At 42.3% G+C, this 11,920-nt stretch overlaps 1 protein-coding gene and 1 non-coding gene across 2 annotated transcripts; one reads left to right on the top strand and one right to left on the bottom strand.

The window, feature by feature from the left end:
* Positions 1–1,066: 1,066 nt before the first annotated feature.
* On the top strand, positions 1,067–5,279 carry GPR75 (G protein-coupled receptor 75). The gene has a single exon (XM_047851437.1). It carries the CDS (start codon positions 1,144–1,146, stop codon positions 2,764–2,766), a length of 1,623 nt encoding a protein of 540 aa, XP_047707393.1. The 5' UTR covers positions 1,067–1,143; the 3' UTR covers positions 2,767–5,279.
* Positions 5,280–5,876: 597 nt separating this feature from the next.
* LOC125163191 (U12 minor spliceosomal RNA) lies at positions 5,877–6,031 on the bottom strand. The gene has a single exon (XR_007151340.1). It is a non-coding gene; the product is annotated as a U12 minor spliceosomal RNA (small nuclear RNA).
* Positions 6,032–11,920: the final 5,889 nt, after the last annotated feature.

Raw genomic sequence — 11,920 nt, 5'->3', positions numbered from 1 at the left:
AAATCTCATTGCAAAACAAAGTCGAAAATAAAAAGCAAGAAGAAAAAGAAGTTTTCTTATAAAGCAAAGGCTGGGTCTTACTCATCTTTCTACCCACAGCACCTAGCATAAAGCTGGCATACAGTCTGCACATGATAAATGTAAACTGAGTAAATGAAGGCATGAATGGGCATGTGCCTCCTGTTTGATCATGACGATATTGCTGTTGAATAACAATTCACCTTTGTATAGAAGGTTAGAGTTTACAAAAGGGTGCTTTGTACCTTTTAAATCTCAAATACAATGCTTTCATTTTCCCCTCTCAAATGTAGTCCTACACAAAGTTTTTTCCAGTGAAAGGGAGGGAGATGGCCAAGAAATTACCAGCAGGGAGAAAAAATTATAAACAATGGAAAATAAAGCGTGTTCCTAGGGAAAGAAATAGTACTTGTTAGTGATTTGTGGGAGTTCGATAAGGGGCCACAGTATACTTCAGCAATGCCATCTGACTTGTAACCTAAACACATGCTGTGAGACCTACTCCCATAATCTCACCCTGTCTGCCCCTCCATCCCTGCCCTGCTCCTGACCCCCAGCAAGCTCCTCACCATCACTCCCTGCAGCTGCTCTCAGCCTCCACCCCAGGTTGGGATTAGCTTCCCCTTCTCTGACTTCCACAGCACCTGCTGATTGACCACATTAGGCTGTGAGTACATAGTGATCTCTTTGGTGTCTGGCACCAGAGTGTTTCTAAAAGTAACATTTGCATACCCTTCAATCAGAAACTCAAGGGGTGGGGCCCAGGAATCTGCTTTTTTTTTTTTTTAAGTCCCCAGGTGATGCTTAAACTATTCCAAAAACCACTGTGCCATGAAACCTGACATTAGCCCAAGGAATATATTTTGAGGTGTTTGTGTCTTTTCTGTGTTGGACTTTGAGCAGAGAAATGTTTTTTTGTATGCATCAGTCAGAGCTAAAACAAATTCTAGTACTCTTGTAAAAAATCATGCAATCGCTCTACTCCATTAATTTCTTTCTGTTTCTGGGTGTGCATTTTTGTGTGCAGGCTTTTCTGCTCTGGGCCTCTTTTGCCCCATACCGCTCGCCTGTGAGTTGAGGCCCTGACTCCCCTCCCACAGAAGGGAGAGTCCCTTCTCTCTGAAGATGAACTCCACGGACCACCTTCAGGACGCTCCCAACACCACCTTGCTCCACGTGCGTCACTCCCATGGAGGAAACAGCACCACACTACAGGAGGGCCTCCAGGACCTCATCCACACCGCCACCTTGGTAACCTGCACTTTTCTACTCGCAGTCATCTTCTGCCTGGGCTCTTATGGCAACTTCATTGTCTTCTTGTCCTTCTTTGACCCAGCTTTCAGGAAATTCAGAACCAACTTTGATTTCATGATCCTGAACCTGTCCTTCTGTGACCTCTTCATCTGTGGAGTGACAGCCCCCATGTTCACCTTTGTGTTGTTCTTCAGCTCAGCCAGTAGTATCCCAGATGCTTTCTGCTTCACCTTCCATCTCACCAGTTCAGGCTTCATAATCATGTCCCTCAAGACCGTGGCAGTGATTGCCCTGCACCGGCTCCGCATGGTGTTGGGAAAGCAGCCCAATCGCACAGCCTCCTTTCCCTGCACCCTGCTCCTCACTCTGCTTCTCTGGGCCACCAGTTTCACTCTTGCCACCTTGGGCACCCTGAAAACCAGCAAGTCCCACCTCTGCCTTCCCATGTCCAGTCTGATGGCCGGAGAAGGGAGAGCCATTTTGTCTCTGTATGTGATCGACTTCACCTGTTGTGTCGCTGTGGTATCTGTCTCTTACATCATGATCGCTCAGACGCTGCGGAAAAATGCTCAAGTCAGAAAGTGCCCCCCTGTGATCACAGTAGATGCTTCCAGACCACAGCCTTTCATGGGGGCCCCTGGAAAGGGGGGTGGAGATCCCATCCAGTGCACCATGCCGGCTCTCTACAGGAACCAGAATTACAACAAACTGCAGCACGTTCAGACCCATGGATACACCAAGAGTCTTAACCAGATGCCAACTCCGGGGGCCAGCCGGCTCCAGCTGGTCTCTGCTGTCAATCTCTCCACGGCTAAGGATTCCAAAGCGGTGGTCACCTGTGTGATTATCGTGCTCTCCGTCCTGGTGTGCTGTCTTCCACTGGGGATTTCCTTAGTGCAGGTGGTCCTTTCCAGCAATGGGAGCTTCATCCTTTACCAGTTTGAACTCTTTGGATTTACCCTTATATTTTTCAAATCAGGATTAAACCCTTTTATATATTCTCGGAACAGCTCAGGGCTGAGGAGGAAAGTGCTCTGGTGCCTCCAGTACGTGGGCCTGGGTTTTTTCTGCTGCAAACAGAAGACTCGACTTCGAGCCATGGGAAAGGGGAACCTGGAAATCAACAGAAACAAATCCTCCCATCATGAAACAAACTCTGCCTACATGTTGTCTCCAAAGCCCCAGAAGAAATTTGTGGACCAGGCTTGTGGCCCAAGTCATTCAAAGGAAAGTGTGGTCAGTCCCAAGATCTCTGCTGGACACCAGCACTACGGTCAGAGCAGCTCCACCCCCATCAACACTCGGATTGAACCCTACTACAGCATTTACAACAGCAGCCCCTCCCAGGAGGAGAGCAGTCCGCATAACTTGCAGCCAGTAAACTCTTTTGGATTTGCTAGTTCATATATTGCCATGCACTATCACACCACTAATGATTTAATGCAAGAATATGACAGCACGTCGGCCAAGCAGATTCCAGTGCCCTCTGTTTAGGCTCGTGGAGGCTGGAGACTCTTGCAGAAACTGTTTTTGTTTCTGATACTATTTGATTTTTTCCCCCATTTCTGTGAGACCCGTGGTAGATGAAAACTTCAAGATCCAGCGGAACAGTTGGCAGTTCTGATTTTCTTCTGTCTGAAGTATAAGCACCTATTGATTTGCTTTGTGGTTTCTTGACCTTTTAAGATTTGATGTAAAAATGTATTATTTAGATTTTTTACCCTGACCTGCGCTCTGATCTTTTGTACTAAACTTTTAAATAGATGCCAGGAATGATCATGCTAATGTATTGAAGGAGAATGGACTGATTACGATCATTTGAGTCAGTGTTCGGGGCCTTCAAAGTATACCTGAGTTGGATTTTTTTTAAACAATATGAAGGTATGATCTTCACTGAGGCTAATTTTTTATTAATTGAACTGTAAATTTTGATTCTGTAATGTGTTGAAATGGGGAGCAATACACTTTTTTGGTAGCAGGCTTATTTGAATAAATAATACATTGTCAAAGCAGAAAATCAGAAATATATTATCTATAATTACCTTTACCCAAGACACACAGGCATTAAGTACTTTCCTTTCATAAGACAGTCAGCCAAGAATACAGTATTATGATTATTACCATTTCTTATTATAGACATTATTTTGTGTGAGTTGATTAGCTATAAAGCTTTTTAAAAAGAAATCTGTTTTTGCTTGCTGAAAACGCCTTATTCTATTTTGGCATGATCTTACCCGAGAGCCCTTGGTGAAGAGGACAGGACCTGTAGTGGAGGAATGTGATTTCTGGGTGCATGGGCACTAACGGTGGTCATCTCAATCAGGGTGTGGTGATGTAGGAAGCAATCTGAACTGCCATTGTGTGTTAGAAGATCTTTATCATTGCTTAAGAAGCTGTAAGAATGACAATGGGAGTATTTCATTTGACTTGTTCCTTCTCTGTAAGGATGGTTTGTTAACAACCTAACAGAGTATCCCAGTGTTTGAAAATCATTTTTTTTTGTCCTTGTTTATGTATCACTATGGTAGAAAAATTCTTAAGACAATCTGTTTTCAAACTAATCGTGTTATTTCTCTCCCATTAATCTTGGACATGAGCAGTAAAGGAAAACTAGATGAAGTATTTCTATACCTTATGCTAATTTTATTATGTACCCTGTGATTCCTAGCATAACAACTGTAAATTCATATTTTTATGTAAAAACATTTTCATTATAGAGTTAGCATTTGAACTCGCTGCAGTTTCGGAACTATAGCTGCCAAACTCCAGACGAGCATCAAGATCCAAAACCTATCTTTAGAGGAAAATTGTTATAGTCAAGAACTGTTATTGCAGATTGGAAGGAACTTTGTTGTTTTGAAAGGTATCCAGTTTATAGCTCCCTCTCCAGGCCTTTCCCAAATACAAGATTCCTTGGGGAAGGGGGGTTGGGACACAGAACAGATGCTCAGCTGGAACTCTGTGCAGCCTTGTCCAACACCTCTCGCCTTCCAGCACCCACCAGCCATTCTATTTCTGAGATCTGAGTATGAGATATGGGTTTTACTTTGTTTTTAAATTCGCCTTTTAGAACTTTGTCCTTCCCTTCCTTCTCTCCCTTTCTTCCTTTTTGTTATTAAATTTTATAACAGAAGAGAAAACCTCTACTCTGTCACATTTTTTCTTGTTTGTAATTGAATGCTATTTTTGAAAATCACTATAACCTATTTCAGTTATACTTTTATATGTTTAATACAACACTGTTTTCATTTATTAATATTCCCACAAGATTAAGTAATATACTAACCAGGTAATATATTACCCTTTTTAAAAAGCACTAAGAAATCCAATATCCTTTCCCAAGGTCATTTGAAGAATTGTGGAAAATTAGGAATGAGACTTTTGTCTTAATTTAGAACTGGGTATTTATTCCAATAAGCCAAACAGCTTTATAATTAATAACATTAATCAAGAAGACACTTCTTGATTAAGACTTTTTAAGGTATGTATCTCTTTTTTGGCTGGGCATTTCCAGTGTGATTCAATAAAAGATTTTTTAAAAGTAATTTCTACTTGTAAAATTTAAAATGTCAGGTTTTCTTGTGTGACCTTTGAGTTTGAGATGACCCATCTTTGGGAGGTAAAAGTTATAATAATATAAAGAAAAATAAGCATGTGCATATGAGGTGTTCTTTCTCTGTATGCTCATCAAGAAATTATTGATTTAACTTGCATGAAATACATGTTGGGCTAGATTCTTAGCCTTCTCCACATGTATCTCTGTATCTATGTGGAGATACAGAGATAGATAAAACTTATCTCTTCACAAGTTACATATATATCTATTTATAAAAATAGATACATATATAACTTCTCTATAAGGGCTAACCTGAGAACTAAAAATAATGAGCACTCAGTTGAATGTGACTAATTATTAGCAGGGTATATTAATTAGTTCTCTTGATGCTTTACTGTGATGCAAAGTATGTGATGTATTTCAAACATTTTATAACTGTTCTGATGTTAACCTTTAGGCCATATTTGTATTTCTGATGCTTTTAATGTTCTTTTAAAAAAATAATGTTTGGAAAATAAAAGTATTGAAAATCCTAACATTTCTGAACATCAGATTGCAGTACTATGACTTTCCTGTCCAATCATTTGAAAACTATCAGAGAAAAGTAGTGATGATTATTGCACAATGGATAACAATGTGTTAACCCTCAGCATTCTCTTCCTTAAGAGATGAAATACTTGTGGGTTTTTGTTTTTGTTTTTTTTAAGTCAGCTCTATGCCCAACCTTGGGCTGGAACCCCTACATGATCAAGAGTCAAGATCAAGAGTCGCATGCTCCCCTGACTGAGCTAGCCAGGCATCCTGAGTCCTCAGGATCTCTTTAATGGTTCCAGGTAGTTCTCTGGCTCATGGTCAGTGCTGCATCTGTCAGGCATTGTTGACAGTCTCATCAAAAGTGGTATTTCCCCTGTACTTAATGTTTTTCTGCCTCTTTCTATCTCTTAGCAATTTCTTGAGGGCTTTGATAATCAGGGCAGAAGCAGAAGGTACCACTTCAATTTGGGCCTGTGTGTTGTTGTTGTTGTTGTTTTGTTTGTTTGTTTTTTAATGGGAAGATCATGATTCCCAGGCATCCCTTGAAGTAGGTGGGTCACTTTAGGGGTGACTTTTACCCACTTAAAAATTTGTCTCGTCTCACATTAGCAGTGAAGATTCAGGCATCACCCTGAATCGTTATTTTTTTTACTCATAAGTTTAAGGCATAGCGCCTGTCTGTTCTGAATGGTCAGTTTCACTGTAATCTTCAGACCCTTCCAATCACTCGATCCCTTGATGATGTCAGCACCAACCATTTTTGGAGACAGACCCAGGGAGCCTGTCTTCTGGGCCAGGGCAGACGTGGCAACAACTTCCCCACAAGGTATATGACTTGGTCTTGTTGGGGTTGAACTTAGGTGGCATGGTGAAGGTGGCTGGTGTTAGGTGAACCCAGATTCAGGATGACCTAAGACAGCTGCACCTTTGCCTCCTTCCAGCTGAAAGCCAAAAGCAAAAGTGCATTTCTTAGAATTGGTGGTATATATGGTGTGTATAAGCTAAAGGAAAACACAGTTATGGTCCCTTGATAAACAATTGAAGGACCCTTCTTTGAAACTAATATTGTGAGTAGTTTCTTGGTTAGCAACTCTACATCCAGGAGCAAAGCCCTCACAAGATCCCAGGTGATAATTCTTTTCTGAAGTGGGGAGGCAGCAGAAACGGAAGAGCACTGACAAAGAAATAGCAGCATGAAGTCCTGCAGAGTTAAGGCCCAGAACCCTTCTTAAACAGTTTGGTTTTGGGGTCCTAAAAATGAGCATCTGTAAACCTGTTCCCAGTTTCATTTTCTTTTTTTTTTTTTTTAAGTTTTATTTATTTATTTAGAGAAAGAAAGATTGAGCATGAGCAGGGGAGGAGCAGAGAGAGGGAGAGAGAGAGAGAATCCCATGCAAGAGAATCCGTGCTGACAGCACGGAGCCCAATGCAGGGCTCGAACTTACAAACAGTGAAATCAAGACCTGAGCTGAAATCCAGAGTCGGACACTTCACCAAATGAGCCACCCAGGTGCCCCTCCATTTTTCATTTTCAAGTTAGTCACACCTCATTTCGAAGATCATTACTTGAGGCGACAAGTAACACTTCTTGGGTGCTGGCAGTCTTGGGTTCCTCTCCAGATCTGACTTGTTATTATAGCTCATTCTTAAGTAATAGTCTGTAATCTGGCCAGGCCAGGTTACGGAGTCTCCCCTTTCAAGGCCACCCTTTTCATTCACAGTTCAGGGGTAGCATACATGACTCCCAGGGAGACATGCGTTTTCTCTCATATCCACTAAAAGTAGTTGTTTTTCTTTTCCATTAATGAAAGAAGCCAATGGTCCCTACAGAGACACTTGCTCCACTGCCCTCCTACTGGAATTGAAGGAAGGCCAAGAGTTAGTGAAGATTCCAGGCCTATGGAATTGTAAGAGAGGCAGGCAGGCTGCCCGGAAAAGGCTCACCTCCCATCAGAGATCCAGGCTTTAGAGAGGCCAGGCCTGGACTTAGCTTACAACACAAAACAGCAAGCCCCACCAGAACGTGGTGTAGAGAGGACTCTACTGAGGCAGGTATCTGCAGGATGAGCTTCGGTGGGCTCATTCCAGCTGTACTGGCCCAAATATGATGAGATGCAGGAGATCCCAAGTCACCTGTCGGAACGAAAATGATGGCCACTGAAGCCAGATGGGGTAATCTTTGAGAAGATGGAGAAGGGAAAGGAGGAGCAGAAAGATAGGGAAATAGCCCCTTATTTCCTTCCCTGCCTCTAAAGATGGATCTGTAAACTGAGAAGCAGGTGCTGGCATAATTATGATTTTCCATCTTCTGGCTTTCAATATCATTTAAATGCTAATGACACTCAATTTTATATCTCTAGTCCTAACCTCTCCCTGAGCTGCATGCTGGTCTATCCAATTGCCTATTCAACATCTCCACTTGGATGTCTAATAGGCATCTCAAATTTTAACATGTGCAAAACTGAACTCTCAGTTCACACCTCCTCCTCACCAAACTTGTGTCTCCTGCTGTTTTATTATCTCAGTAAGTGGCATGGCATTTCCCCAATCGCACAGCTCTATTTGTTGTCCTTGACTCTCTCTTACATCACATCCAATCCATTGACAAATCCTGAACTATCTTGAAAATAAACTCTGATTCCAACTACTTCTTACCTCTTCATTCCCATCTCCTCTAGCCCATGTCTCCATCATTTCTCACCAGCCTCAGGACCATTTCCCAGCTTCGAGGCTCTCTCTTCTACAGTCTCCCCTTTATTTGTGACTAGGACACTTCTAAGATAAGCTATGTTTGCCACTCTCCTGTTTAAAACCTTCCAGTGCCTTTCCGTCACACGTAGAAGTCCTTGCCATGACCTATATGGCCCTGATGATCTGGCTCTTGGTTTTCTCTCTGTCACTATTGCCTTTGACTTATACCTTGCCTAATGTGCTTGGGCTACAACAGGCTTTCTGGATCTTTCTCACATGCCTCAATTTTGTTCTCATGTCAGGGCATTAATTTCCCTAGAAACGTTCCAGCCTGGAACCACCCTCCCCAATGGCCTTTCCTAGTTGTCATATTCAATACAGTTCTTACCCCATCACGGTCTATCCCTCTGCCCTATCTTACTCTTTTCATGATTCTTATCATTACTGTATTAGTCTGCTTGGGCTGCCATAACAAAATACTGCAGCCTGGGTGGCTTAAATAACAGAAATTTATTTTCTCACGGTTCTGGATGGAGGCTAGAAGTCCAAGGTGAACTAACAGCATTAGTTTCTGTGAGGCCTCTTTTCCTGGCTTCTCGTTGTGTCCTCACATGACCTCCTTTTTGTGCATACATGAGAAGAGAGGGGGTGGGGGAGAGGGGAAGGGAGAGAGCTGCGGATGGGGGGCTCTCAAGGTGTCTCCTCCTCTTGTGTGTACACCATTCCTATCAGATGAGGGCTCCACTCTTATGACCTCATTTTACCTTAATTACCTCCTTAAAAGCCTTATCTCCAATTAGAGCCACAATGAGGGTTAGAGCTTCAAACATGAATTTGAGGGGGAGGTGCACAATTCAGTCCATACAGTTATGTATAATTTTTGCTGGCCTTTTCCCCTCTAGACTAAAGCTCTGATATGATAGGGTGAAAGTTTTGTCTCTTTCGTTCAGTACCACATGCTAGTACCTATCAGTCCTTGGCCCTGATGAGCCTTCAGTGCATCACTGAAGAAATGAATGAATCAAATAATAAATGATTGAAAGGCTGAAGCCTGAAAGTGATATCAACCCAAATCTCTCTCTGACTGGCTTAGTTTCCCCATGTATGTTGTTATTTTTGTATCTCTCTCTACATTCCCAGGATGATTATCAGCAGGACTCTAATGAAAGGGGGACATGGGTCTTGATTTAGGACTACAAGACCTTATTTCTGATAGTTTTCTCAGGCAACCAGCTCCAAGGGCATCTTTTCCCAGGGGACCACCCCGGCTGCCCATGAGCTGCCAGACAACCTGCCTTCATTCTCATGGGAATTCTTGGGCCCATTATGCAACCCAAGGACACTGAAGATGAAAGGAAACTCTTCAGCAACCACAGAGAAGTTAAAGGAGAAAAGAAGTAATTCATTCTTGGAGGGATAGAAGGGAGACTACCAATCACTTTAAAGTATAGAACATTTTGAAAAAAAGGTCCAGATTTAGTGAAACTCTGTTTTCCATAAGAGATAGTTAACAGGCAGTGTCTCGGTCCAATGCCTTGGAGAATAATTTCACCAAAGTAGAAATAGCACTTCATCGCTTATGGACAAATAGTGAATCTTCCCTCCTCTACTCCAATAAACAGATAATTCTGTTTCTTTATAAATGCGCTTAGCTGGTGCCAAGATAAGTTCAATGTGTTTCTCTAAGTGCCATATATGTGAATGTTGGCCCTTTTGACACTTTCTGGAACCTCCAGCTGCTTGCAGCATGCTGATGAGTGGGAGATCTTTCGTCCGACTCCCAGTGTGGGAATCTTGATTTTCATGCAAAGCCCAAGGTTTTGCAAAATGCAGCTTGTTCAGATGCCAGGGAGACCTCAAGAAGTGGAACAACTTACAAAGAGTGCTTTTATGCCTGTCTTCTGGGGCTGAGGCACTAGGATGAGTTTCATAACCTGGGGAAATGCTGAAGGTTCAACACATTTCCTGCCTGACATTAGCATGAGTTATGAAAGCTTCTTGCTCGTTTGTTTGGCTTTAGCAACAAAATATAAGAAACGTAGGAACTGATTTCATTAATATTACACTGAGGAAAGATATGGCTGGGAACTGTGTTCTTCACAGAGAATTATAATATTAGACACTTTCTTTGAGGAATTAAGAGTACCTCAGAACTGGAATATTTTCCATTCATGGAGTTGGAGGTGGAAATTCTATTCTTTTCTTGACCTGAGAGAGATCAGTGGCTTTGCTTCAGTCACTGCCCCCAAATGGGGGAAACAGAACAGAGACACAGACACTGTCTTCTTGTGAGGGAGAAGCAAGGAAAAAAAGAAAATCCGTTAAATTTTGTGGTGCAGAATTTGAGTAAGAAAGAATACAAATGGGACAAGTCATTAATTAATTCTCCCTTTTCTTTCCCAACTATTATAAAATTGAGGAAAATACTGTCGTTCTCAAAGCATCAAACACTCAAAAATAACATGTAGGAAACTCCTCAGAATTGTAGTTGGGGAAGCTTTCATGAGGTGTGGTAAGAGAGGATGAGGGTTCATTCATTCATTCAGCAAATATTGAGTGTCATTGTTAGGCAAGGTCTGAGTAGAAAGGTCTGAGAAACGGGGCGCCTGGGTGGCGCAGTCGGTTAAGCGTCCGACTTCAGCCAGGTCACGATCTCGCGGTCCGTGAGTTCGAGCCCCGCGTCGGGCCCTGGGCTGATGGCTCAGAGCCTGGAGCCTGTTTCCGATTCTGTGCCTCCCTCTCTCTCTGACCCTCCCCCGTTCATGCTCTGTCTCTCTCTGTCCCAAAAATAAATAAACGTTGAAAAAAAAAAAAAAAAAAAAAAAAAAAAAAAGGTCTGAGAAAGAACATAAGATAAATTCTTTACCAATAAGTAAAAGATGAAGGATTTTTTTTTATCATTTACATAATAATACAATCTGGTTCTAGATAAATTGCCCTTGCAGTTGTTTACCACCATCAAATGCTTATCAGAGAAGGGAAAGTTTGATGGCATTTAACCAAGACAGAATTCCCAAGGTGACATTTTAATCTTGCTAGTGAGTTCTCATTTGCCAGATTGTGGGTTGTGTTAGTTTAAGAGAAGTTAGTGGTGTTCCATGATAAAAATATACTGTAGGGGCACCTGGGTGGCTCAGTCGGTTGAGTGTCCGACTTTGGCTCAGGTCACGATCTCACAGTTCGTGGTTTCGTGCCCCGCGTCGGGCTCTGCGCTGACAGCTCAGAGCCTAGAGCCTGCTTCAGATTCTGAGTCTCCCTCTCTCTCTGGCCTTCCCCCTCTCGTGCTCTCTCTCTCTCGCAAAAATAAACGTAAAATAAAATAAAAATAAAATGCACTGTATGGGGGAAAATAAGTATCATACATTTACAAGACAAGGTCAGTCATTTCAGTCAGCATTTTGCTGAGCCCTTTGGTGTGTTCCTTCAGGTGGAAGGTGATGGCACAGAGTGGTTCATGGGGCAAAAGATGGTTCTGCGAATAGAAAGTGCTATAGCACATTATTTACAAACAGGGACTGCACCATTTGAATTGATTCCAAAGCTGTCTGAACCATATGCGGTTTTAGTTCCACTTTTTGCGCCTCATTTTCCTAAACTGTGAGTTAAAGATAGTAAACATAACCTCATGGGGTTGTGATCACAAGGTATCTGAACTGTTTAGCATAGTGCCAGCATGTAATCAATGTGGGGTAATGGCAGCTATCATTTTTATTATTATTAAAAAAAATTGTTTTTAATGTTTATTTATGAGACAGAGAGAGACAGAGCATGAGTGGGGGAGGGGCAGAGAGAGAGGGGGAGACACAGAATCCAAAGTGGGCACCAGGCTCTGAGCTGTTAGCACAGAGCCTGGTGCGGGGCTCGAAC

Source organism: Prionailurus viverrinus, chromosome A3 (genome assembly GCF_022837055.1).
Source record: "Prionailurus viverrinus isolate Anna chromosome A3, UM_Priviv_1.0, whole genome shotgun sequence".
Classification (NCBI taxonomy): Eukaryota; Metazoa; Chordata; class Mammalia; order Carnivora; family Felidae; genus Prionailurus; species Prionailurus viverrinus.
Note: the sequence above shows the minus strand (reverse complement) of the source record. Positions and strands in the feature narration are given on the sequence as shown.